This window comes from Rhipicephalus sanguineus, chromosome 1, assembly GCF_013339695.2.
Source record: "Rhipicephalus sanguineus isolate Rsan-2018 chromosome 1, BIME_Rsan_1.4, whole genome shotgun sequence".
In the NCBI taxonomy this organism is placed as follows: Eukaryota; Metazoa; Arthropoda; class Arachnida; order Ixodida; family Ixodidae; genus Rhipicephalus; species Rhipicephalus sanguineus.
In genome coordinates this window covers 198,248,307-198,275,786 of record NC_051176.1, presented here as the reverse complement: position 1 = coordinate 198,275,786, position 27,480 = coordinate 198,248,307, and the positions used below count along the sequence as shown (strand labels likewise).

At 47.5% G+C, this 27,480-nt stretch overlaps 1 protein-coding gene and 1 pseudogene across 1 annotated transcript; both read left to right on the top strand.

Annotated features, from left to right (window-relative positions):
* The window catches only part of LOC119405178 (Down syndrome cell adhesion molecule homolog), a 591,162-nt pseudogene extending 583,461 nt beyond the window's left edge, over nucleotides 1-7,701 (top strand).
* A 3,145-nt stretch (nucleotides 7,702-10,846) lies between these two features.
* LOC125757012 (uncharacterized) lies at nucleotides 10,847-24,834 on the top strand. Its single transcript, XM_049412079.1, has 2 exons — nucleotides 10,847-11,178; nucleotides 24,499-24,834. Exons 1-2 carry the CDS (start codon nucleotides 11,158-11,160, stop codon nucleotides 24,832-24,834), a joined length of 357 nt encoding a protein of 118 aa, XP_049268036.1. The 5' UTR covers nucleotides 10,847-11,157.
* Nucleotides 24,835-27,480: the final 2,646 nt, after the last annotated feature.

Genomic DNA, 27,480 nt, shown 5'->3' with positions numbered 1-27,480 from the left:
TCTGTGGTCACAGTGAGAGTGCAAAAAAGACACAAATTTTCATCTAGGCATATCTCACTGAATGTTCTAGCCGGCCATCCGTAACACGAGAATTCTATCATCCTGTTTTGCAGAAGAGGTTTCGCTTTGGCCTATGGCGCCTTTAACAGTTGTCATCATAAACTCATAAATTTACTCATGAAAATATTTATGGCACAGATGTTTTGCGATTGCTTGGCCTGCAGTGCACAAGACTGCCCGCATATGGTTGAATCTGATGCCTTAAACACGGTTTAATAATGATGATTACCTACAACAGTTCAGCAATAGAACTTTCGTCATTTGTCAAATTCCTAGGTGTCATTGTCGTAGAAAACTTAAATTGGACCCCTCATATCAGTAAAATTCACTGTAGATCTTTAGATCTATAGGTATACTGCTTAAAATTGGACACTTCGTTCCAGCATGGCTCAAACGTCAATTTTACTACGCACTAATGCAATCTTAGTACATTCTCATTTGCTAATCGGAGGCACCGTATACAGAAATTCGTAATAGATAGTCGTAGCGTGTTTTTCAAATCATTCTGTTGCGATTGCAAATACATGAAGATTAAATTTTCTACGGTGCCCGCAATAAATCAACAACTTTTAAGTTTTCTTCAGCATGTTACCCATAACTCAAACTTTATTTTGTACGAACTATTCCCATCTATTCAAACACCGTAATCATTCGTCAAACATCGAGAACACGAAGTAGCATAAGTTCTGTCGTTGTCTGAGGTGCCATCGACGAACCCAGAACTACGAATTTTTTTTAAATATGTTCTTATCAAGATACTCTTTATTTCTACTAAGACTCAAAAGCGAAACTTAGAGAAATTAAGTAATTTCGTCCGCATGCCTAATTAGCTACAGCAGGCACATATCCGACATCCTCTGCCATCTCACTGAGCGACTAACTTCAATGTTTCTGTTACTGAACTTTCGTCCACATTCGGAGTGGTCGTTTAACCACCACGTTTTCGAACGAACATTCTCCACCGCATCTAGTCACAATTACAGCTTCGTAGTTAAGTAAAACTAAGCTTCTCAGTTCACCTGGACTTAAATCAGAGCACTTCTGCGAATATAACTGTACATTAGCGAATGATTGATGACATCGCTAAGTGTGGCTGTGTTTGCAGGCGGCCGACCAGACCTGCGTGCCACGTACTCGGAGGAAGTGGTTGACATGAAGGACCTGGCCAACACGGCCGAGTGCATGGCCCGCTGCGAGGACAGCATGCACCACTCGGCCTCGCAGATGAACAGCCGCTTTCCTCCTGCCGGACAATCCATTTATGCGCAGAGGCCTGGTAAGGTCAGCACCACGCTTCGCCCATACACGCGCGGTCATTTGAGTCACTCCTGTACACGCACGCGAGGCGGAGAAAGTTTTCAGCAGGCTTTCGAAGTGACATTGCTGGCAAAAGTATACACTGCCCGATATACAAAGGCGGCGGCTCCGGCGATAATGTATTTGCTAAACAGAGCATATAATTTAACCGTGACGATCTTACGAGTCCTGCATTGTGCTCCTTGAAAGGCCGTGCAGTAAATCCAAGTAGCTGCACCGTCTTCAAAACAGGGGAAATGCAAAGGCCCGGGAACGTTCCCCTGGTTGGTCGGCTATTCGCAAAAAGGAAATAAGATAGTGCTGCTGCCTTGACGATTCTATAAGGCGTACTTTCCGGCAGTTATTGCCACAAAGCCGCTTATACCTTCCTTTTTCTAATATTCTCAGGGTGATTTTACTGACGCGCCACGCGGTAATGTTTCGCTTTTAGTAATTTAACTATTCTTTTCAAAAACACATGCACTGCCTTTGAAAAAACATCGTTAACATTGGCATATTCAAGCATTTTCTCTTAGTTGTTCCATTTGGGGGTACGGTGTATAGTAACAGCACAGATAGATGCTACGAAAGCTATCTGCTAGCTATCACGCATTGCAGTCTGCCTTTCTTTCAGTTTGCTGACTTCGTGCAAAACTTTTCTCGCTCTATTTCTTTCTCATAGCTCACATCTTCTTTCTTCTGCGGGAGGGGGGGGGGGGGGGAGGGAGAGTTGAAGATAGTTATTCATCCTCGACTAGGTCATTTCGTAAAGTCCTCAAAACGAGCGCGCGCTCCCGAAGTGTCACGGTCGCCATGTATGGGTGTCACTTCATCACATAGGCGGGCCACGTGCCCCGGTTCTGACGTGATGGCGGGAGGGATCGTACCGCTAATGTTCGCACGACGCTGTGCCCACATTTTCAGGAGCTGATAGCGATTTTTCATTCGACCCGCTAGAAGCAATGTGGAGGATAAAACTTCCCGAGTTCACCAGCGTGGCAGCCGATGTGTCGCGGACGATAGCCGCGCATGTTTTCGCATATGATCTCCTCTTTCACCCCACACTGCCGCCGCGCCTCATCACCTCCAAACGTGCGCCGCCCTCTATGCACGCCCTTTTAGATCAAACGCGTCGATGTTGCTCACCCACCTGTGCTTCGCCTAAGCTCAGAGGTTGTGTGGTTGTGTGCACAGACGGCTGTACCAGTGTGCCGAAAGGAGGCGCTGGAAATCGTGATGAGTGTGCACCATGCGGAGCGCGTGCTGCGCACCGCGTCCTGAGAATACTAAACTCTGTGACCATCACCTTCGGGGTGAAATCATCTTCATGTGATCGACAGGTGTTGTATATGTTGCGCCCAGTCATTTACTAATGGATAGAGTTGTTCACATGCATGCGACAGCCAGAGGGAAAAAAAAACAACCGAAACCGTCAGACATGTGGTCATCGGTCATGTCACGCTGAACACGCCGCTTCTCCTCAGATCACCGAAGCTAAGCAGCATCGAGGTCAGTATAATTTCTTTCGGTGGAGGAACGTGTTGTAGTAGCGCCGATTGCTAGTGGTCTTTCGTCTGCCCAAGCCTTCAGCAATACTTTCATGACGATATTTTCGTGTCAGCCGCAATACTCGGGCGTGAAATGCCTTGCGGCGCTTTTCGCGCATTTTATGTTTTAGTAGGGCAGTTCCGTGGGAGCTCGTATTCAATGAAATTGTAAATCGCTGCTTTGCGTCGAGTGTTCCCAGAAATCGACAGTGATAAATGCGATGGATTAATTCTATTTGTTACAATATATAACCGAGGGATTTGGAAGCAGTGAACTGACGCAGTGGGAGAGTGGCAGCCCTGCAGGCCTTCGAAATTGTATGCTCTTATGCCTATTGTGTTATATGTTTTGAAATAATACGTAAAATCTGTTCGACTGCACTCAGGTTCTATCGCCTTTCCTACTAGCACCGCTGCAGGTTTGTAGCGCAAACAGTCACCCCAAACAATTTTTTTTTTATCTGTGTACTGGGCTTATTCTTACAAGCATGCGCATAAACCGTGGTATACTATCGGGTCGTAACATACGCCCATTACTTCTAGTGGCAACATGTATTTAACTATTAATCTACTTTAATTATTTTCACTCGTCAACAACAGTTTAACGAAGTCAATAAAAGGCCTCTCTGCTGTACGACACGATGTCGACAACCTCCATAAAACGTCGCCGAGCACCACCAATGTAGGCTGAACTATTTTCGACGCGTATAATTACAAACTAAGAGCGTTTTTTTTTTTAACAGAACATTGTGCACCGCCTTCTTTATTATAGAATTTAAGACTAAAATTTACGCTGTACTGACGAACCAAATTTTAATGAAATAAACTCTGCCATCCACGATACGTGGCATCGAGTCAGACGTGTTAGTATGCTATAGGTATAGCCTTCCCGATGAACATTTATTCTCTATCAACATATTTGCTTGGGACATTTTGCTTTAAGCCTTTGTGGCCAACGGAAAGCAATGTCGCAGATCTGCACCGTTTTCAAGAAATGTGTAGCTTAATAAATGAAGTCACAAAACCTTTCAATGCCGCATTTTATACGCATATATTAATCATCATTCCCAAGAACAACACAGCGTCGGAGTTCCCTCTTTAATTTTTTTCGAAGTGTCTATATGGATGCAACGGCGGTGTGTGCGCTTTGCGTGTTTGATTCCCGGGAGGCTTGAAATTAGCTTCGCGACAAATGCGTTTTTTTGTTGTTGTTGTTTTTTTTTTTTTTTTCGTACGCGCAGTAGTGGAAACCGAGGACGACCGGCACCCGTACGCGATGCCGTACGACGTGCTGCATGGTGGCGGCGCAGGTGGGGCTGCAGAAGGGGCCGCGGCGGAAGACGGCAACGGCGCGGACGGTGCGGGGTGCCAGAACCACCTCGACGGCCGAAGCACGCTCAAGAGGCGTTCCGACCTCAAGGATCACCGCTCAAACAACATCTACATCAGCCGCCAGGTGCGTGTCATATACTGCCATGCCACGGTGTAACTCGCGGTTCGAATCAACCGTGTTCAGGTGCAGTGTATATGGGACGATCCTGCATTTTTTAAAGTGCAGTTTAGGAATTTGGTTAATGAAGAGACTAAAAATTGAGAGAGGAATAAAAGGCAAAACTAGGGAAACTGGGAACGTGCGAGTGTGCACTTTCGTCCAAGAAGCATGCAACAATCGTCTTTACAGGAATTTTCGCCCAACAAAATGTGGACAAACTTCACTTGTTGAACCGAAGCACTTAAAAGTGTGTCGCTGAACGTCACGCAAACACTCAGGCAATGAAACGAGTCGTGGCAGCTCTGCACTTGTTTGGTAAATGCTTACAAGCGCAATGGATTAAAAGCTTGCACTTACTTGTGAATCGTTTCTCGCGTGATGTTTCGTTCGTTTGTTCGTTACTTTGTTTGTTACAGGGTATGCGGTTAACTTTCCAGTTTTCTGAGCTTGCGTTATCAAGTTCCCAAAATTTAGGACGTAACGCTGCGCGCATATGACTGTCCAATAATACATGAATATTTCAAGATCACATCTTAGTTAAGCGCTTTTGGGGGCAAGTTGACGAGCTTGTTTTCTTCCGTGTGCATGGGCACTTTATTTTGATGGTAAAACAACCATGCGCAAGGCTCACAAACAAACGAAATTTTTACTTCGGCCACCCTGAAACGTAACTGTGTAGGCCACGTGGTGCGCAGGAGGCGTCTGCTAAAACACCGAGTCCTAAACGTAATTCGAAGCATCAGAACGTGTCTCGCACTGCACACCTATATGCGGTGGCTTTCTTTCTTTGCCTCCATATACGAAACCTTCGATTGTGAGCGGCCCTGCGTGCGAAAGATACTGTCCGCAGAGGCAGGTCGATGGCATAAGGATGGCCGACAGCGTATCAACCCACAAATCGCTCGAGTTGCTCCGTGACAAGGTCACGAAGCCAGTGATGCGACTGGGTCAAAGAAAAAGAAAATGAAGCTTGCAGGCTGTCTTGCTGCAATCGGAGCGTGCGAGCCAATGGATCGATTCCACTGGCTTTCTCCAGCCCGGCAGCAGAGCAGGCGCTGAACCGTTAATGGGCGAGGCGCGATAGACCCGTGCGTCTCGCCGAGCCTCGGCTGCAGAAGCTTGGCGCTAATATATCTCGAAAGGTGAAGGGTGAAGGCTATATACCGAGCCATCACTGCGGGGATGACGAAAACTTCCGCTCGGTTAGCGGCATGGCACTGTTCCAAGCACGATCAGGAGATTTCCCTTGTAATTCGTCACGTATGGGGCTAGCGGCCGTAACGACCTTCCGGTCTCCCCGATTCGCGGAGGGCTGCAGACTTGGACGGCAGCTGACCGCAAGTAAACTGCTTGCGGCGGATACAGGGCGAAAGACTGCGAGCAGGCAGGCGCGGTGCCTCCCTTGACAGCCTCGGCTTAACACACTTCGTCAAGCACCTTTGCTCGCATTAGCAGAACGGCAACGCTTACGTCATGACAGCCACTCTACGCAAACGAAGAATGAAAAAGAAAGGTTGGGGACAAAACTGCCGAGCTGTCATTTAAAGGTTGTAGCTTTAGTCGGGAAGAAAAAGCGCGACGAGTAAGGCTGCATTAGCCGAAACCATGCTAATACCTTACAAAAACTAAACGGCTACAATCGAACGTAAGTGAATCATAAAAAAATAAAAACAAACGGTCAATGAAAGCTGTATTCAAAGAGGATTTCTCCCTAGAGTTTCCTTGAAGTGCACTGCACAGCAAATGCCTTCTTGCATCTTACAGCATTTTCATTTGACTGCAGCCACGAAGACCTCTGATTGCGTGCTCTGTAGCTTGAAAATTTATTACAATAACGATTTGTCGAACATGCAAATGCTGTTTCAGGAGCTGTTTGGAAGATTAACGCTGTGCAAGGTGCACGCCTCACGACTAAAAAGTCGAGTTGACAGGACGCAGAAAATCCTATGCGGAGTCCTTCTTTAGTGAACTCTTTTACAGAAGGAAACATTGCCCCCTCGCCACGTCAAATTTCCTTTTAATTATGGCGGGAATGCCTCCGAGTGTGTGGGCGTGCCCATCACTGATGGGCACTTACTCTAATTCGCCTACTTTATACCTCAGAAGTATTCGAGGGAGTTTGTTTCGTGCACCTTTTGACCCTATTCTATGTCATTATGTGCCCGGTGTTGATCGTTCCTTCTCTTTTTTCCTTCCCCGCTCTCTCATCTTCCCCACTTCCTCTCTTTTTCGACTGTAATTCACCACGGTGTTTCACGCTGCTGCCGCCTGGAACCGTCGCCACAGAGCCTGTCAAGGACGAAGCCACGAGAGCGGCCTTACGAGTCCCTCATGGTGAACATGAACCCGTACCCAGCTGACGGCACCACAACGTCGACGCTCTCTAGAAAGGACCAGGAGGACATTCAAGTGTGACCCGTGGACGGACGCTGAACTTCCGCAGCCGCTCCTGCTGCCTCATCCCGCGGTTCGCTCAGAACTCTGTGCTCACAGATATGGTCACCTAATGAACTCGACGCACCCGTTGAGTGAAGTGCAGCGATCAGGTTCCACCCCCCTTCGCAGAAATCATCATCCGGCTTCGGTTTGCTCCGTCCTTTGTGGTGGACAACAAAAGGAACCTACTGACTTCCCTTAGCTGCGCAAAAGAGTCATTCGCTGACGTCACTTGCTGCGCAGGACAAACGTAAACTTCGTCGCATTATTTTTTTTTTCAGAAGATCGCAGGTGATGGCGGTAGTCCTTGGACATACGCCGGTGTCAGTGTTTCGAAGGTACGCATAATTATGGCAGCGAAATGCCAGTCAACACACACCGGGAAATAAGTGAAATCTACTAACTGACCAGTGATCGTTCGAGCGAACACAAGCTCTCATAAAGTTAAGTATTTCTTAAATACAAATGTTCCTAGCATTCCCTCTCCATTAAAGAAAAATGCAAGGAATAGTTTAGCAAAAATGAAAAGCGAGACAGAAGACTCCGCTGCAAAGGCGCGAAAGAAGTCGGAAGGAATCACAAGTGTTTAACACTGAAAGCAGTCCGCGTGGTTCTTACCGTTCGATACGTGTCATATGCGCCTCCCCTGTAAGAAACGACGCGGGTTGAACCTTGGCATCAAATAGGCATATTCATACGTACGACTGCCGTTTGGACAAGAAGTCGGGGTCGCCAGAACAATAGCTCATTTAATAGAGATATGAATGCCAAAAGCTGTGTCTCCGCCTCTGGCACATTTTTGTCCCTCCCGCGCCATCATAACTCCATGATATATGGCGGTTCAGCATTTCACACTTAAAATGTTAGTTTTATTACAGTAACTTCTATTCTCCAACTCATGCAATGCTGTCGTAATTTCCAACCACGTGTTACGGCAATTCATTCGCGACGCCCTGATTCGAAACTTCATGTCGTCTTTATCGTTCGGCAGAACTGTTAGCTCACTTAGGCATTTGTGCCAATACCAACGTCGCAACATGAAGGAAACAAGCCTCGTTTTACTGCATTTTTCTTTCTCGGTTTACTTAATCCACTTTGCTTCTCTCACTTGCTTCAAGCCAGCACAGTTTTGTCGTCTTCCATACAACAATGAAGTCGCACTTTCTTCGAGTCACCAGTTTTCTTCTTACCCAGGGACCAGGGCAAGCCTAATAAAAATTTTATTGATTGCCCGTTCTGCCTATTTTTTTTATTATTATTATTATTACAGCTTTATTTTCCTAGCGTAAGCGAGTAAATGAGGAATCCGATCGCGCTTTCACTGGTCATGTTGCGAGTAAGAGAGCAGTGAAGTGTTTACGCTAATGGCGAGGCGTTTTTACTTTTTATTTCGCGCGCGTTATTCGAACATGTCGTGTTTGTGTCACACAGTGTCGCAATATATGACGGCAGGCTCGTCATCCGCTGCATTCATATATTATTGACAGAAGCGGGCAAAACAAGCACTTGCGTGAAGTAGATATCTTCGAGTGGAGCCACACGCACATGAAAAAAAAAATTAAAGAAGAAGAAATGAGGCAGAAGTAACCTGTCTCAATCAAACGCATCTTGATCCAGAGAGGCAATGCGCCAGGAAATTTAATTTAAGAAATTAAGAATAGATCTTTATCCTGAAAGGGGATCCCGATGGCCACATGCACTGTACCCTATACTGCCCTGCACCATCACAAAAGCCCAAGATTAACGCCCTATACTCCCATGATTGCGCTCGTCGGCCCCGCTATAGCGCAGAATACCTGTCAACGTGACTTGATTTCATTTTCAGAAATGTTTGTGCGAAACGTACGCGTGCGAGAGAGAAAGTTACTCAACTTCTGCCCAAACAAATGGCAGTCTTTAATTGGTAAAACTACCCAAGATAATCATTTTGCGCAAAGAGGAAGAAAAACACGTCGGCGAGCAGTATTGGTGGCGCAACCCACTGCCAAGAATCCCACGTCATCTCTCGTACTTACATCCGTGTAGTTGAGCTGCTTTACAGGAATGTAACTTAACGAAATATTCCCTGCACTTATACTATCTGGCCGTTCTATTTTTTATGATTTTTTTTTGACGCCTGGTTTTGAACAGCCTGAGAGTAAGAGTGCGCCAGCTTCGTGGGTTGATCTGAGTGAGCCAGCGGATGAGTGGAACTGCGGATCCGCCGTGTTTACATGTTTTCCTTCTTGTGAAAGTGTTTCTGCCATCGTGAGCTGTGATCTCGAACAGTGTTCAACGGCGCCCCGTTCCTCCCCTCCGCGTGTGCCACGGACGTCGTTCTCACGATTCACTGCTTCGTCATTAACAGTCCGCGTGTGTTGAACATGTCGCTTTGGTTATCGGCGCCTGAACACTAATCAAGTGAACGCGCCCGAAGACTTTGGAACCAGAGACCATTCGATTACAGTGTGCAGCCACGTGCTTTGAACTATTTTGAGTTACGCTACATATAGTTACTTTAGAGAAACTATTTCCTACCACTGTTAATATACTCCCTGAATATTAAAGATGGTTTTATACGCGGTTGAAAGACATAATAAAGATATATTCGACAAGGCGTTCATGCTTGTTTGACCCAGTACTACGTTTCGCTGCAGTGTCTATGTGCTTCGTGGACACTACAACGAAAGTGGTAACTTTTAAGTCATAAAAGTGCTCATCATGTTGATGAAAGAGTAAAGTTTTTGTTTTATTAACTTTTCGTTGTATGTGATTTCCGCTAGGGAACGTTGGTATCGCGCCTGACAATGACAGATGCACAAATTTGTAAGAACTCTTTTATGATACATTCTTGCGCGTGCATTATAGGGGTAAACGAATGCCTGACACTCCATCGCGAGCCAGATGTCGACGTGCGGTGAGTCGCACGGGGTCTCGAGCCTTAATGCGTCAATGTGTCCGTTAAGAAGGGCTTAACTAACTAGTTGTTTAACATTTTGCTAGGCTTAGTCATTCCCGTTCCATTTCGGCAAGATGAGCGTCGATAAAATTATTTTTTATATTTTTTATGTGTGATTTATACACTAAGTGGCTGTGTAAAATACGACGCCCATCCAAACAGCTGCGTATATATACTTTGTCATGTGTCATCAGTATATCACTTCACAGTCCGCGCGGTGGCCGAGACAGTGCGGTAGAGTGACATCACTGGGTCCAAGGGGGCGTCATGAAAACCACATACTAGCAGCAGCAGCAGCAGCTAAATTTTGGTCTCTATTTGCAGAGCTTTGGATACATGTGCCTCTCGTACGCATGTGTTTCCTCGCTCTTTAAGCTATATGCTGTACGGGTGCACTTAATGATTTATATACCTTTGCTCTCAGAATGAAATGGCTTCCCGCATAATCACTGTTTCTTCCAGGGTAAGGACCATTAAAGAGTCTCTGCACTCGAGTCAAAAGAGTTCTGCAAGGCGCCCACCAAGTAAGTTAACCAAGGAGCGCATTCTCATTGTCTCCCATTATATTTCGCATATGAATGTACCTGTTCTAGGTCAGCAATCAACGCATATGTTACTTCTCTTTTCCGTATCAAACATCTCTGACTAACAAGTCCTGGAGACATCTGACAATGTCGCATACGAAGAACATAAGGTCGCGTCACTCATGCCGATCCTCCATGAGCTTGCTGCCCCTTGTTTGGTATGCGGTCACAGCGGGGCCCGCCGGCGTTGTCCTCGGCACAGGCCCTCGTGGCCGGCCGCTGTTTTGTCGGGCGAAAGCTCGCGGCCAACTCTGCCCTCTCGCCCACTTTCGCAGAGTCCGGACGCCGCAGAGGGCCCCCTTTTGTGCGTGTTCGTATACACACATCGCGCACCGTGCACACACGCACGTCGCGGTGTCCATTCGCGGAGCTCTCGTTAACTGTACGCACGGCCGGCGCGCGCTATGCATCGCGGAGCAGCAGGCTTATGTGCACCCGCGGGGCCGAGGGACTTGGCCTCAGCGGCGGCGGCGGCGACACCTTTAGCCCGCGCTGACCTCTCGGCGCGAGCGAGGCGACCCCAATGCGCCCTTGCCCTATTGTTCATCACCAGTGAAACGTCCGAGGTTGCCGCTCCCAAGACGTATATCGAGCAGCGAAGTTATATATAAAGCGGACCGTGCCCGGCAGCCTATTGCACATTCATGAACGGCTACTGATTCGGCGTGTCGCCACCACCGCGCTCGAGTCTCCGTGCCAGTGCACCCCCACCCTCATTCGTGTCGCGAGCCTCTCCGTGCATCGGCGAGTCATGTGAATATCGCCTCATCCTTGGATGCCGCTGGCCGACGACGAGGAGATTCGATGGCTCCCTTCTGGCTACCGGTGAGCTTCCGTGCAATTTACTCCTCATCGGAAGAACATCTATTAGGGGGGGGGTGGGGGTGACTTCACAGTTTTTCGGCATCTGAGGGTGTCAAAATAGACTGCTCTCCGAGGAGTGCAATGTGGCTGACCGTCACGTTCCATCCAAAAGCATTTGGAAGGCACAGATCGGTCAGCACGCTTTCTTTCTTTCGTTCGTTCGTCGCTTTTGAAACAATTTCTCTGGGCTATCCGCCCATCACTACGCTTTGTCATGTGCAGGCCCACTACACGTAGTCTTGCAAATATTTATTGCCGCTACAGCAACTCCTGTGTGGGACCCCCAAACAGATATTTTAAACAGAACAACAACTCGGCGCTAGATTTTATGCTATGGTGTAATTTTTCATGTGATCTTTGAGCAATTGCGAATGCGTGTAAGAACAAGATCACTGAGCTGGTGTGACCCAGATGAAAAAAAAAATTGACGAAAAATGAGAAAGGATTCGCGATTCACCAGACGTCATTTGGCATACTAGCGCAAGTTGAACAATTGTACTGTGCTTGAACTAACTCGGAGATGCCCATGGCGTAGCTCCTTCTACCTACAATCTCTCCTTGCATTCAACTTTCTTCTTTTTTATGGTACACGCAGCTTGCCTGTATGATTGTCATTATATAAAGTTATGGTGTGCACTTGAGTTTTTTAACTTCGCCGTTTGTTGACAACATTAAAAACGTTCATAAAGTGACGGTGGTACTAATTACTCCCAGAATGAAATACATAACAGAACCAAATATTGTTTCTTTTAAAGTCTGACATTTAAAGGAAAGGAAAGAATGTTTGTTTCTGAAGGGGCGTATTAAGCATCATCGCCACTGCGAGAATTACGTTAATTTGCTGTTGGATATAAAAAGGCAGGAATGGCCGAAGAAAGTCTTCGAATGACTTGAATTCGAAGGCTTCTTTCTTCCATCCATGCCTCTTTATACCCGACACTTCAACCATGTCGACTTGAATGCCCCCTTCATTATTGCGTACGTGCACACTAAGTGGAGGCTGAATGAGGGGCTACTAATGAGATATTTGTGATGTCGTCAAATGGATGTGATAGCAAATGTGATTGGATGTGTTTCGATTATAGAGTTTTAGCAAGTCGCCACCTTACCTCCTGCTCCGCTCACATTTAATGCGCTGGGGCCCTGCATGGCAATACGTTGACTTCGAAGCTTTATAAGTACGTCCCCTAGAGACGCAAGCCATGCGCGGCCGTCTTGTCTGCAGATCCGTTCACTCGCGGTGCCCTCGAGTTTCCGCTGTGCGACTCTGTGCAAGTTATCAGAATACAACTATTAACGCGATAGCGTTAAAGAGTTCGTTTCGCAGGAATTCCGGTGTCGGTGGCGGCGTCGTTAGTTGTGAGCGAAAAATCGTTGTTGTCCGTGAGCGAAAGTTCAAGATAGATGCGAACAAATAAATAATAATAATGTTCTCGAACCGAACACATTCCGCATGGCAAGTAGGCGTTCTACCACAGAGCCATATGCCAACTGCTTGAAACTGATTCTGAAAAAAAAAAATCCTATACGAATGTCATGTAATGGAAGGAGTCTCCTTAACGCATATAATATTGCGTGGCAGAAGCGTATAATCGCACCGGGCATGTAAACATGTGAATTGCGCTACGAGAGGGTGGTTTAATGGCCCACAGTTCTCGGGCATAATTAATCATCATCAGCAGCAAAAGCCTCAACAAAGTGTGCAGGTGCGCGTGTTCACTTACGGACGCGTATACCGGGTACTTCGTCAATTCTCAAAAAAGGAAGAATTATGGCGTAATGGGCACTCCCCTTCTGTACTTGCAGTGGGCATTCTAGAATTGGTTGAAGCGGCCAATTTTACGTCCACAGACGTTCCATTCCTTGCGGCATGGTTTCCGTCTCCACCGAGAAGCGAAGCCAGGCTAGCGAATGAGAGGGCGATGCGAACGGGGCCCGATTACGCTTATACCGCGTTCTACTCTTGAAGGCGAAGCTCAAGCGTCCTCCGAGTTTTCAAGAGAGCAAAGCGAGCCGTGAATGCACCGCTAAGACCATATCTAATGACGGCGCTTCTCGCATTTGACGGCACTGGTTTTTACAGTTTTATCTGAGCGTTGTATATATGATTCGGTCGGCTCCCATTTCACGCGCTAAGGGTAACTGCGAACTGCGTTACTGATGTTTATTTCGCACTTTTTATAAGCATTTATCCCATAGTCGACACGCATTCGCTGTACTGCAAAAAAGAAAGAAAAAAATGCCTCCAGACCCTATAGCAGATGCACCGTTCCGCTCAGTTGACTCGGCGGAGCAGTGCAGGCTGCCCTGCTGAGCCGACATTAAATGTTATTTTTTTTTAAATTAAAAGGCACAGAAAAACAAATAGAACCAAAAAATGGTGCAGACGTACAATGCGCACATAAGTTGCACGAGCTAGCATCACATCAACACACTCGTGCAACGGTGCACAAAGTAAGACTTGTCTTGATACTTTACGAAATGTGCGTAGTAGTTTTTTGCAGCCTTATAATAGGTTATTGCTTTACTTCCTGCTTTGTAGTCAAGATGATAACCTCCTTACATTTCGCTTCTCTCGCTGCCTCTCCGATATGCTTGTGCAAGCAGGCTACATCCGAGTAACTCGGTATTTTTATCTACCACACCTGTTTTGCCTTTTCGCCTTTCATTGCTACAGCAATTGTAGGGACACTCCTTGCGAATTCGTGCCGTCGTCGTGGTGTTCAAGATAACGTCCAAGTGCGATGCTATCGCGTCCCTCTCACCGAGTGCTGTTGGCGCGAGGAAAAAAGCCAAGAAGGACTGTGGCTTTTCGCGTGCCCAGTGTTGGAGGTCACGTGATCTAGCACGCGTTATGAGGAAAGGGGGTTGGGGTGTAGAGTAATCAAGCACACGTCTCCACGTCTCCCTCATCTATCCCGATTACGGCTTTGTATGGTGCGGCTTCGTGAGCGCTCGCGCGCCCTAACTTGGGTGTAGTCTGTGGCGAATGCAAAGAATGGGCAAGCCGAGATGGCCAGCAGCTTCACATGCACTGTATTCCCGTGCGCCTGTAGTGTTGGATGGCACGTTATCTCAAGTTTCAGAGGCGTATCGAAGCCAGAGGCAGCACAAAGCATTCGCTCTTCTTCACGGCAGTGTTGTGACAGCGAGCGTTCGAATTCTCCTTCAGGACGATTTGTTCATCTTTGTCCATGCGCACGAGAAAAGATCATTAACAAATTCAGTTAGCGATTCACACAGTCGATAAAACTACGAACCTTACTTAGCGTAGTTGTGGGATACTTTATTGTCCCAATCAGTGTTTGGTCTTTCGTACGAAACCGCTGCTTTTTCTTAAATTCTTTATTGCCTAAGGAACTTATTTTTTGATAATTTGGATAGCTAGCCTAACTGTGAACACGCCGCGGGGTTCCAGTGGTTATGGTACTCAACTGCTAGTCCGAAAGTCGCGGAACCGAAGAATCCCGGCCGCAGCGGCCGCATTTCGATGGACAAAATGCTAGAGGTCTGTGTGCTTAGATTTCGGTGCACGTTAAAGAACCCTAGGTAGTCGAAATTTCCGGAGCCCTCCACTACGGCGTCTCTCATAACCATATCGTGGGTTTGGGATGTAAAACCCCCAACAATTATTATTATAAAGCCTTACGGAGGCCTATTTTCCGGAGATCCTATCATTCGATAAAGAACAATTACAGGTTTAGCTGCCTACATGTTCATGCGCGTCGACTTTACAGAAAAAAAGAGCTGGAGAAAAAACAATTTTTGTCGGCTCATCGAACAGTCAGCGAAAGGTAATGTTTGTGCGTGTACCCTCAATATTATCACCGAAGTCTTCTTTTTCAAATTTTTCGAAGTACTTGCTCGCGCTTTAAAACAATAATCGAAGTGCAGGTATACGTAAGGTACGTACAGTTCCTCCATGTCATATTTTGTCCCTCCTCCCTCAACTGTGGCGTGAAGCATTGTTCTGCGCCTTGTATCCTTTTCACAGTCTCGTCAGTTAAATCGCTTTGGGATCCCCATTTTGTTGCCTCACTAAAGACTTCAACCTGCATAGCCGGGTTTTCCTCTAAGTGGAAATGAACACATGTCGCTTACGCTTGAGCGTCTAGGCCTACCCGTAGATCGACTAAAAAGAAAGCATGAGAGTGCAACAACAACAGCGTGATGGTCACGCTTAACCGGCCGAGCACTGCGGGGTTTCTATGGTCTGCCTCGTCCTTGCGCCATCCAATGTGCTTGCGACGACGAAAGGAGGCTCAAAGCACTGAGAGGCACAGCTGTGACACGGGGCGTTGCAATATCTCCGAAGAACATTTATGACGACCCTACATACATTCGAGACGAGAACATGGTTCTCACTCATGGCGTAGGTCTAAGGAAGCGATCGCGGGTAGGAGGAGTACTCTGGCTTTCTTGTCCTCATATTGAAAAATGTCTACAATTGCAACCACATTATTTTAGCCCTGCTTGAAACTTCCCAACACCTGTAGTAACAAAACACGAGAAAGAGAAGGTTTACAATAAAGTACAGTTATCAGATGTAGTGCGGCTATATGCAGTTAAATAAGGTGCTTGTTGAAATAAAGGCAAAGAGGAACATTAGCGATCGATTTGTTGACTACTTGAACGCGTATTTCTTAGTTTCAATACGTCGAAATATCGTCCTTGCTTTTTTTTAATTATTTTATGTGATTCCTTGCATCTCTAATGCGGTGAAGTGACTGACACAAAGTATGAAATTAAACAAGATTCAGTCTTCCAACTTGCAAGACTCGTCAATAAAAGCGAGATATGCGACAGGAACAGCTCATCAAATAGGAACTTGTGCGTCTGGACCAGTAACGTTCTGCAAGCAGCACAGCATAACGACACTCCAGAAGCCAAGGCTAATTTGCTAGCTGCTCTAGCTCGGCAAGGTTGCTTAACAAGTAAGCTGTCGCGCTGCTGAGCTTGAATATGAGGGTTCGGCTCCCGGCGACGGCAGCCGCATTTCGATAGGGGCGAAGTGCAAGAAAACCCATTGTACTTAGATTTAGGTCGCGTTACAGGGCACCAAGTGGTCAAAATTAATCCTGCATGATTTTCCCACTACGGCGTGTTTCATGACCATATCGCGGTTTTTGCCAGCAAAACCCCAAAATTACCATTATTTAGCGAGGCGCTCTACCAGTGATAAAGATGCACATGTAGAGAGAGCGCGATTTTCTGACTTGTTCTCCACACCATACCTCACAACGCATTCATACAATGTACGAGTGTTACGCATTCATATAACAACTAAAGAACGTATGTGAACTCATTCTGTCGTGAACTTCAGGCATAGCAGTTATTTAACGCGAAAATGATGTGTGCCGGGTTCCACCAGTAATTGAGTGACGTCATTTCCGTCACGAAAATGACGTCAGTAAAAGGTCAAGCGGAGAAGTCCCGAAGAAATATATTCGGAAAGAAAAGGCTTGGCCGAGGCACCCGATCGGGGAATCGAGCCTCCGGCTCCTTTGTCCTCGAATGCGTAAGTCCGGCGCGTTAGCCACTTGGCCACCTAGTTTGTTTTTAACAGCGCAGCTATTTAAGCTTGGCAAAACTCCGGGATCATCCGCACAAAACTGGGCGGGTATGCACCACAGAAAGCGGGTACGTGTCAAGCAGCTCCTAGCATAGCATAACCGTGCATAGTATAGTACTGCAAAGGGGTGAGAAGGGGAAGTGAGGGTGAGGAGTGTGGAAGAGGGCGAGGCATTGCATAGCCTTGTATAGTATAGCTTAGCAAGGAGACGGGAAAGAGGAGTGAGGGTGAGAATTGATGATAGGGTATGGAGGAGGGAAAGGATGAGGTGAGAGGGCAAACCATAGCATAACCATATACAGTATAGCATAGCAAGGAGTGGGAAAGAGAAGGACCAAGCAGCTCCTAGCATAGCATAGTCATGTATAGTATAGTATACCAAGCGGGTGGGCAAGGGTAGTGAGGGTGAGAAGCGGATGGTGGAAGGGAGAGGGTAAAGCATAGCATAGCCTTCTGTAGCATAGCATAGCAAGGTGGTGGGAAAAGGAAGTGAGGGTGATGAGAAGTGATGTGCAGGTGAGGAGGAGTGAAAGAAGGAGGGGACAAGGTAGAGCATAGCATAGCCACGTATAGTATAGGGGTGGAAAGAGAAGGGAGGGTGAGGAGGAAGGGAGAGGGTAAAGCATAGCATAGGCATGTATAGAAAGAGGGTGGGAAAGGGAAGTGAGGGTGAGGAGGAGTGATGTTAGGGTGAGAAGGGAAAGGAGAGGCGAAGACCGCCAGCTCCACTGTTTCCTCAGTATTCGCACCACTAGTGCGTAGCTGCCCCAAATATTTTATTTCAATAACTAAAGGCAGACACACAACTCACAGTTCGGCAACAGCAGAAACTAACAAACTAGTAATGCGGGAGGACAGTTGATTCTCGAAGCTAGCAACCCAATCTGGAGCACACAACTGAAGGCTGAATGACTCAGTGATATGGATGCTAAAGTAAGCCTGTGCAGCAGGGGCGTAGCCAGATTCTTTTTTCTGGGAAGGAAGGGGGTTCAACACCCCCCCCTCCCCTAGATGCGCCAGTGCTGTACAGATCGCGCGCCGATTGTCATGGAGCGATGGCATACCATGTGGTATGCCGATGTAAAAACAAAACAATGTCAAAAGGTGCGCCGTGTTAATGGCCTAACGAAAAATTCTTCTTCCTTAAAATGCGGGGGTGTATATCCCAAAATAGCATTACACCTTGAAAATCAGTTAACCCATGCTCAATGGTTTCGGGTTTCCTTCAAATAAAACAACGCGTACCCCTCGCGACAAATAATACTATTTCCTCTCTTCAGGTTTTCACCGGCAGAGTGTCGGCATGGAGTTTAAAGGGACACAAAAGAGAAACAATGAATTGGTTTAGATCGATAAACTGTGCTCTGAGAAGTCTAATGCCGTTAATTTCGCCATCATAGATTTATTAATAGAGGAGAAAATCAAGTTCAAACTTTCATTTTTGAATTTCGCTCCGAAATCTCCACGCGTGACGTCACGGATTTCAAAGTGTATTTATCGTATTTTGGCGCCATTGGCTCAACAAAATTACCCCGAACTTGGTATGTTAAGTCTATGGACCCCTCAGAGGAGAAAATGCACTTCATTTTTATCAATTAGGAAATAGGTAGTCCCTAGTAGGCGCCGTCAAAATATGTGACGTCACGGCGAATGGTGCGGAAACTTGTAGGTGGCGTCGCCACCCACATTTTCTTTTTGCGCGTTTTCTCGTTTACTAAGCGTCTTCTTGTAGCAAGCGTGGTGTTTTTGGCATCATGAAAGAGTGCTTTACTAATATGAGAAAAATCGTTTTGCTCTTTAGTGTCCCTTTCATGAAGGATGACTTAGTTCTGGATGGACGAGGCATCCGTTTGTTGTGTGTAAGGACGTTCTTCCCCTGCCTGTTACTGTAGAGAAACCGATGAAGCGCAACCGACAATACCGCGTAGTTACGAGGCTACACGTATACCACTCGGCGCTAACGCAAGCTATGCCATTTCTCCCCAACGGATAGAGATGGCGACGCTATCTAGGAGCAGTCAAGCGAAGTACTACATCACGACACTTAACGAGCGCCTACAGCGCAGTTAACAGTGCCAGAGCGTCTAAGCGCAGCGGAGGTTTGTTTCACCGTCTGAGCTTTCTGCTCTGGCGGTGCCGTAACGACGCAGTTTGGCCACATGAAGTCTCTTCCGCGTCGTTACGCCACATCAAATCTCTATGACGCCTGGTTGCCTCCGAGGTGCAGTTAAACGTGCAGCAGCAGTGTTCACACACTGCCCAGTGCATCGCTTGAAATGGCGCCAAAAAAAAATAAATAAATAAATAATGACGCTGCTGCGTTTAGCGTTGCTGAAACGTAGCGACATGGACAGAAGAATGTCACGAAAGTGACGAAAGTGGCCGCGTTAGAATCGGCGTTAGCACGCCAGCGGGAAGCTCAACACTTCGCGCTTATCAGATGCGCAGAACAGTACCTCTCGCATTGTGATGTTCGTGATGTTCTTGATTCGTGCCTGGCTGCCACAGACAATTCATATAGCGGGATATTAGCGAATCCACACGTCAACAGGTCACCGCGTGCCAAGCGATGCCTCAAGACGGCCGCCGCCCTGCAAGTAGTTTGCCGTAACGCTTTAGTTTGGGCCAGTGTCTCGAACTCGAGGTCCCCCGACGTGAAAGGCGTCCGAGGACCTCGAGTTCGAAAAGCGTTTCACGGACAACCACTTCGCTTTCACTTGCATGGTCTGCGAACAGCCTGGTCGCGGCTTCCATATACCGACCGCTGCGTCCAGCGGTGACATCAATTACTGAACTACCACAAGGGGTTGCTGATGGTTGTCGACGTTAGTCGTCGAGATTTGGGAGATGTGGCACTACGCGTCAGTGTGGGTGCATCCCCGTTAAAGGCTACTTGTCCTAATAGCAGTAAAGTCCGTGTAAAGTCTATTTCTTAACGTCCGACGAAGCTACAGCTACTACGAAGACACGTTTCATTTTCGTGGTATGAACAATTCCTCTGAAGGAGAGGAATCGATAGTCTGTTTTTTTAATAGCTGACCCAAATCGCAAAGCTAAAGCAACTACGGCCATTATATATATATATTATATATATATATATATATATATATATATATATATATATATATATATATATATATATATATATATATATATATATATATATATATATATATATATATATATAATATATATAATATATATCACTCGTCTCCGGTGGTTCGAGAAGGAAAAAGCTTATGTATATCTGCAGGTCTCATGCATTGGGGGAATCGACGCAGGCAAAGTTTTCATGGGCAAGTGAGTCAATATGCCGCATTACGACGGATGTGTAGAAAATATAGTAGTAATGAGATTGAACGAAAAATAGCTTGCCCCTGCGGGAGCCGAACCCACGACTTCCGCATTTCACGTGCGTCGCACTATATATATACCATACGGAGGTGCTACTTTCTCCTCCGTCCATTTCCTTAGGTGCTGATGTATAGGTACAATATTTAGCCATGGTAGTGCTGTGGCAATGCCCTGCGTTGCGCGAGAGCAGCGAGTCTCCCTCTACGGTGGCGGACTGGAACTATCTTCTCACTAGCCAAGACAAAGGAGACCAGCTTAGGGCCATCCAGAGGGCCCGCGACATGGCCGTGGAGTTTAACCTCCTCATCCCGTCGTGGGAGTGGCCCATTGACACCCCCTAAGGGGGATTGAGCGCCGCCTCCGGATAATAATAAAGTTCTTTGCCTGCCTGCCTGCCTGCCTGCCTGCCTGTTGTTAGACAGCGCCACTTGCGGCTATGCAGGCGAATGTAGTACGTCTTTTTTTTTTTCATGGCATCGCGTAGTACGTGAAATGTATTAGCTTACACGTAACCTACAAACCCCTCGCATGCGGCCTGAAGGCATCGAAGTCTGAAGGCCTGGGTTGTGACCTTCGCTATACAGTGAACGAGGTAGAAAACGATCTAGAGGCCTGATTTTCGTAGAGGCCACCATAGCACGACTGGCACATATGTATAGTGAAGCACGCGCATAATGCGGATGATGTGGGTTCCGCTCCCACCTGCGTCATGTCACCTTTTTTTTTCGTCCAGTTTCATTTCCCTTTCCTTCCTATTTTTACGTTTCTGTTAAGCCCAACCAATAATTCCTCGCGTGGTTTTCTTGGCTTCACTCTGTTGCCCAAAGAGATAACTGTAGCGCGAAAAAAGAAATGACCATGGCGCAGAAGGAGACAGGAATAAGTAACATGATCTCTTCTTCTGTTTCACAGGCGTTTTTGCCTTCCTGCTGTGTGGTTGCTTTTTTTTTTTTTTCTTGTTGCGCTATAGTTAGGTCTTAAAACTTAAACACCAACTCAGCCAGTAACGTGTCCTCCTGCTATATCTTTCGGCTTCATACGGCCGTTGCTAATAAAATCGGGCCCCTCGATAGGTTCCCTTTGTTCTCGTTTTCAGTACATTTGAACTTTCTCCTAAGTGGGAGTAATAATCGGACTTGTCCAGTTTCAACTGTCACTGCGTTACCATGCAGGTTAAACAGGAACATTGGGCGCGAGGACATACCGTGGCGCCGCCATGCGGAGCCATCCTGTGACGTGCACGTTTGGATTGCTCCGCCGGCCCTCTCGCGCTCAGCCCGCAGCCGCTTTCGCGTCTGCTTTTTTATTATTATTGTTGTACTTCACTTCAACGAAATCAGTAAAATACTGCTGCAGCTTCATCACTGACTGTACGAAATGCTAAATAACTGCTCATAAAAAAATGTTACGTCTTCATAATGCCTTAGACAGCGTCCTGACTGCCGGCGTCGTCTGCTATGGCCACCGATATGGAAACCGCGGGGGCCGCGCACGCTGCTTTTGTAAAAAGTAACGAATCATTTTGCGTCGAATGGGCTTTAGCGCGTGCGTGCGGCAAAGAAACATATTTTTGTTGCAAGAAATGCGGGCAACTGTGCAACGTCATTCATTGTAAGTTTCATATAATAACGAGCCGCGGTTGACACGACAAGCATGGGTAAATTTACGTTCTTGTTTAGTACACATAGCCCTATGACGCACGATGACAGCGGCTTCTCCGCTTTGTGGGCAGCAATCCAGTATGCTTAGAGATTCATGCAGCCGCAACCTGTCTCATATGATTGGAGACACATTCACGAGAGCCATATGTACACGCGCGGCTCATTCAGTGTTTTAGCTAGATAACGTGCCACATGAGTTTGTCTGTGGCACGATTTTAATATGTATCTGTTGCTTCTCATTACGCGTATTTTCGAAGGTTGTCACACGTACGGTGCATCTTCGATCGCTACCGAGCCACATCGGGATGAAAATTTTCGACGATTGACTCCGTTATCCAGCTTGCACAAAGGGGCCAATCGCGATCGAAAAATACGGTCCCGATCGGGTTCGATTGCTATAGCAAATGCACCGTGTGTCGGCCAGCCGTATTACTTTCGCACTTAAATGGCCATGCTGCAAGGTGTAGCTTACCGTGGTCTAAATGGGAATTTTATGTTGCAGTGAAAATACCAGCGTCCAGCATTTATAAAGCTTCATTGAAAAGCAGTATGACACTTCGCGGCTACTGTTAGAAGGTGAATCAGTGTTTGAAGCTGGCCATGTTTTCGCCTGTAGCGTAAAACAACATAGAGAAGAACAAGTGACACTGACTATGGGCTCATTTTACAGAAATAATATATAAGCAAAGAAACCAATGGGCTGAAGTCGAGAGTCTGAAGGAAACCCGTGTGGTCGGGAAAAGACACGAGGACAATTAAAATGGACGCGGGGGGGGGGGGGGGGGGGGGGGCGCAAACTGTGGTGGAAGTTACATCGGAGACAGGTAACTTCGGCAATAACTCAGACAGCCAGGCACGTAGCCAGGATTTTTTTTCGGGGGGGGGGCCCAAGGCCTAACTGTTCGAAAGAAAGTATTTCCATGGCAAAAATAAAACAAAAGCTTCCCGGGAATATAGAAGCCCGGACGAATTTCGGGGGGGGGGGGGGGCGGGCCCCCCGGGCCCCCCCTTGCCTACGTGCCTGCAGACAGCACATGTACGACGTAAGAAATGTTTCATCTAACCCGCTGGCCGAACACGTAGAAGCAACTGGCCACGAATACACCGGGAGAAGGCAAAGGTAACGGAAGAGAAGAACTGGACTTCTCGCTTTATCTTGAATCTCTGGCAATCCAGACAACGGCGCACACGCTTAATCGTCATGACGGCAACTTTCCACACAGGTCAGCAAGTTGCCTACGTCATATTTTAAACATAACCGAACTGTTTGCGCATTCATTTTTAACTGTGAACAAGGCTCCCCGTGCGGGAGCCGGAACGTCTTGCTCTTATAAATATTCGTGGTCGGTGTCCATTTTAACACCATAAACTTGAAATAACGAAAAAGAAAGACAGGTGACGAAGCATCATGCTCGTGAAAACAGGGTAGTGGGTAAAAGTGAAAGCTCACGCCTGGCCACTCGCGTACGTAGTGCACTGTGGCACGGAGCAGAAAAGTACCAGGCCGCCGATATATTTACTGCACTTTAGCGGATTGTGTAGTCTCTGTGGGTCCACACACAAGAAGTGAAAGCAAAAAAACGCTGTTCAAGAGCGAAAACGCCGCGAAATTGCGGATAAAAACAACTAATTCAACCGTCCGCTTCCCTTCGCCAGAGCGAGGCGAGGTCACGTGATCCAACCCTGCACGTCACAGCGATTGCAGCGCCCGCGTCTCCAGTGGTGGGCCTCGCGCCCAATAGCTCGCCACTGCGGTGTTTCGATTCCTCGGGCGTACTATTACATGCCGCAACAACAATTTGCGTTACCAGTTGCAAACACACGCTGTCCACCGCTGACTAAGTGGTATAGACAGAAATTAAAAACCCCGAATTTATGCTTTTGATCATCATAATATATTTTGCACACAAGTTAACGCAACACTGTATTCTAGTAAAGAGAAAAAAGAACTAGTCCTTGTTTAAAGCTGTGCGCGTCCCAACTTGTTTTACTTGCAACTAGTATACGAGTTGAGCTATGAGCTAATAGCGACAAAACGTGTTCTTTTTTTTTTTTTCGAAGCTCTATTGGCATTAAAATGTACTGATGGGCTAGTTGGTGAGCCATGATTCTCGAATAGGCAGGCACAATGGCAACGAACACGTACACCAAAAAAGACGCAAACACAGCGCTTGTGTTTGCGTCTTTTTTTGTGTACGTGTTCGTTGCCTTTGTGCGCTGCCTACTCTATTGGCATTTCGTAGTATTAAGAATATTTATACCTGTTCGGAAAGCTAAAGTAAAGCTTTCCCTTCTAGAATTTCGAGCTCAAAACTGCAGTGCCGTGGAAGCTTAATTGACTTGCATCATAAATTTTACTGACATTTCGACGTTACTGTGCCCTCTCAAACCTTTACTTAATCTTTACAAACTTTCGAATATGTGCACTCTAATTACTACTAGTTCACGAATACTTTGTTATGCCCAAGCAGACGCTGCTAGAAAACGTGATCTTATACGGCGCTGGTGTGGCAATTGTAATCTGGCGTCGCCTCTCACTTTTTAAAATTTTGTGCTTCCTTTCTGACTTGTCAAGCTTGTTATAGTACCACTGTCGGTTTGGCAGACCTAGGTATGCGATCAATCAGTCTATAGGCTAACTTAGCGTTTATACTTAGTTTCCGTATAAGTCACACCTGCTTCTTTCATTCGCAGGTTGGGATCGTGTGCATGGCGTTGGTTCAGCACGCACATGGTGGCCAGCAGCGTCAGCCATCGCCATTCGAGATGTCGAGCAGCGTCAACAAGAACCAGCTGGACCTGGCTAAAGAGCTACTACGTCTTTTCAACCTTCACCACGTGCTTGCGTCCATGAACGTTTCTCACAGTGTGCGAATAGGGTCGGGTAACGAAGGTTCCTCGTTTGTTCCTTCAAACCCCTATTGGATTCTCATGAACCAAACGCAGCGACGGCAGCCGGTTCGGCCAAGTTTCGTGCCGACGACGGTGAACAAAACTAGTGTACTTAAACCGATGGGACACGACTGTTAAGGTCACTACAACTTCCGGCAAGATAAACTACACTCAAAACAAAACATCCACATCTTTCTCCACAGTCACAGCCCTGGTGTCTGAAAAATCTCCGTCCTCAAGCCGTAGCCTCGATTCAACGGCTTCGAAGGCTTCTCATACTAAAAATCATAGTTTCGTTGCACCATTGCCAATGGAGAAATTCACATTCGAAGACGCTCCCAAAAGCAGGCCTCTCCTGCACACGCTTCACAAGGAATCACTGACTGAGAAAATCGAACGGGCCAAGTCTTCGTCTTTTCCTACTGAGAGTATGCGCGGCAGCCCAAAAACTAAAATGAGAAGCACCGAGATCGACAGTGAAGTCGCTGCTTCAGACTTCAAGCTGCAGCCCGCCATGAGGATCATAACGTCTCCGAGTAGCAGCGTCAAGCACGAAATACCGGTAGCCTTTAACCACGCTTTTATTGTTCTGGGACAGCCCGTAGAGAGAAAAAAGGCTCTGGCATCCGATTACGAAGTGTCGGTCCTCGGGGCCGTTCTGGGAGACCTCATCGACCAGTCTGAATCAGCTCACAAGCGTAACAGGACACGCATGTACAAACATGTGTTCAATATTGGAGACAAGCCAGTCATTCAAATTACTGAGGTATCAAACACACCTTCAGAACCAACACCGAAAATGAACAGCTCTGTTGTTGGTGAAGATGTCGCGAGTAGGTCAGCAGTTTACAAGCACCGGTCAAGCCCCCAGACACCCTGTCTATAAAAAGGTGACCAGTGAACGCGCTGTCGCCCGTTCATCTCTAACCCGACCTCACAAGAACAAAGAACATAATTTTGAGCAGCCTTCGAACAAGCTCATCACACCAAGGATAGGGGAACTTGTACCCGGTGCGAGTGCATCTGAGCTACAGGCTACGTACAAAACCCGTCCACTTTCGTCCACTCCACTTTCCTATCATCCTTCAAGGCACAGAGGTTCTGGTTCGTGGATGTTCACCGCTAGGAATGAACAGGGCGCCCCATCGTCGCAGTGGATTCCACTCAAGAAAAGCCTTGTCAAGAGAAATGCCCCTTCCAAAAGTAAGACCAAAGCCGATGCAAAAGCACAAAACACTAGTGCGCCCCTGAGCGCTCTTCTCGATGATACTAACACAATAAAACCTGGCAAAAAATGGCGCGGAATTCTGAAGCCAAGGTACTTCGAGACGGTGAACCTCACCGTTCCGCAACTGCTGCCGGGTGTCATATTCACACCCGATATCCGCGGCACCCCGATTTCGTCCATATCGCCTTTCGATGAGGCTCCCATCGGAAGCGTCCATCGCGTTGTGACCATTTACGGGAAAAAGACCAACCAGAAGCCATTGGCCCCTGTTGCAGTCGTCCTAGCTGAAGGCTCACAGCCATCCTCGACTGTGATGCAGCAGGCGTCGCTAGTGAAGCGGCGCCACGACGAGCCGGAGCCGCCGAAACCCAAGTACCTCCACGGCCTGTCGGACAAGTATGGAGAGCGGCCGCCTCCTCCGGACCGAAAGGACGACTATCTTCTCCACAAGGGACCCAAGGGTTTCCGGGGGGAAGGTGAAGGAAGGAGGCCGCCGCTCGGCGGTGGTCGCCACCCGCCTTCGTTGGAGCCCAAATTCGACCCAGAGTTTGAAAGGTCGCGCTTCTTGAAGCCGCCGCCCTTGTTCCCGGAAAGGGACCGACCGCCGCATCACGGACGCCATCCGGACGATCATCCCCGTCACCGTGATGGGCCACCGTACGGTGTGTATGGGCACAGGCACCCGGACAAGGGGCACTACGGAAATGGCGAGCACCCTTATCGTCCTGGGAAAAGACACCCACCGTATCACGACGTGCCGGACAGGAGCGAGGGCCTGCCGCCTAGGGAGGATGGCGAGTTCGAAGAGGATCTCGACCCGTCCCGTTTCGATGACTACGAGGCCTGGAGGCACCTGACGAGGCCACCGCTGCCGGCCGGCGGCTTTCCACCGCCCTTCATGCCAGGCTTCGGCGGCTACCCTCCGTTCCGTGGCCCTCCATTCCAGGGCGGTGGCCCGCCTTTCCTAGGTGGCCCAGGCATCGGTACTATTCTGCCCGGGAAGAAGATGGAAAAGTTCAAGTACCTGCTCAAGGGTGGTTTGCGTGGTGCCGGTGGTCTCCGACCTTCATTTTTTGGTGCACCGCAAGGCTGGTACTGCCCGTGCAATTACTACCCTCCGGCGGGACGTTTCGTCACTGCAGGCTACCCCGGTTTCTGGGGGCCTATGCGTGGAGATTAAGTCCCTTCTGCCCCCAACATGATGAGTCGCGCACAAATCCCGCCATTCAATATCCACTTTTCTCTCCGTCAAGAATTTCATCTCTCGTCACTGCAAATGCGGGCGAGCACGGTAAAAAGTGAAAGCTTCTACTCGTGTTCAATACAACGGAGGGCATTCTTCCTTATCGCAACCATCTACAGAAATAACGCGCAACCATTTTCACCCTTTCATAGATTCAACGATGCGCTGACATACCGTCCACGTGGGAGAAATGAATGACACCCATATTTATTCACATCAGACATTTAGCCTCGTGGGAACGCATTTGGGCCCAACATTCATGGAAGCTCGTGTGAATAAAAGTCGCAGGATAAACAGTTGTCCTCCTTGATTG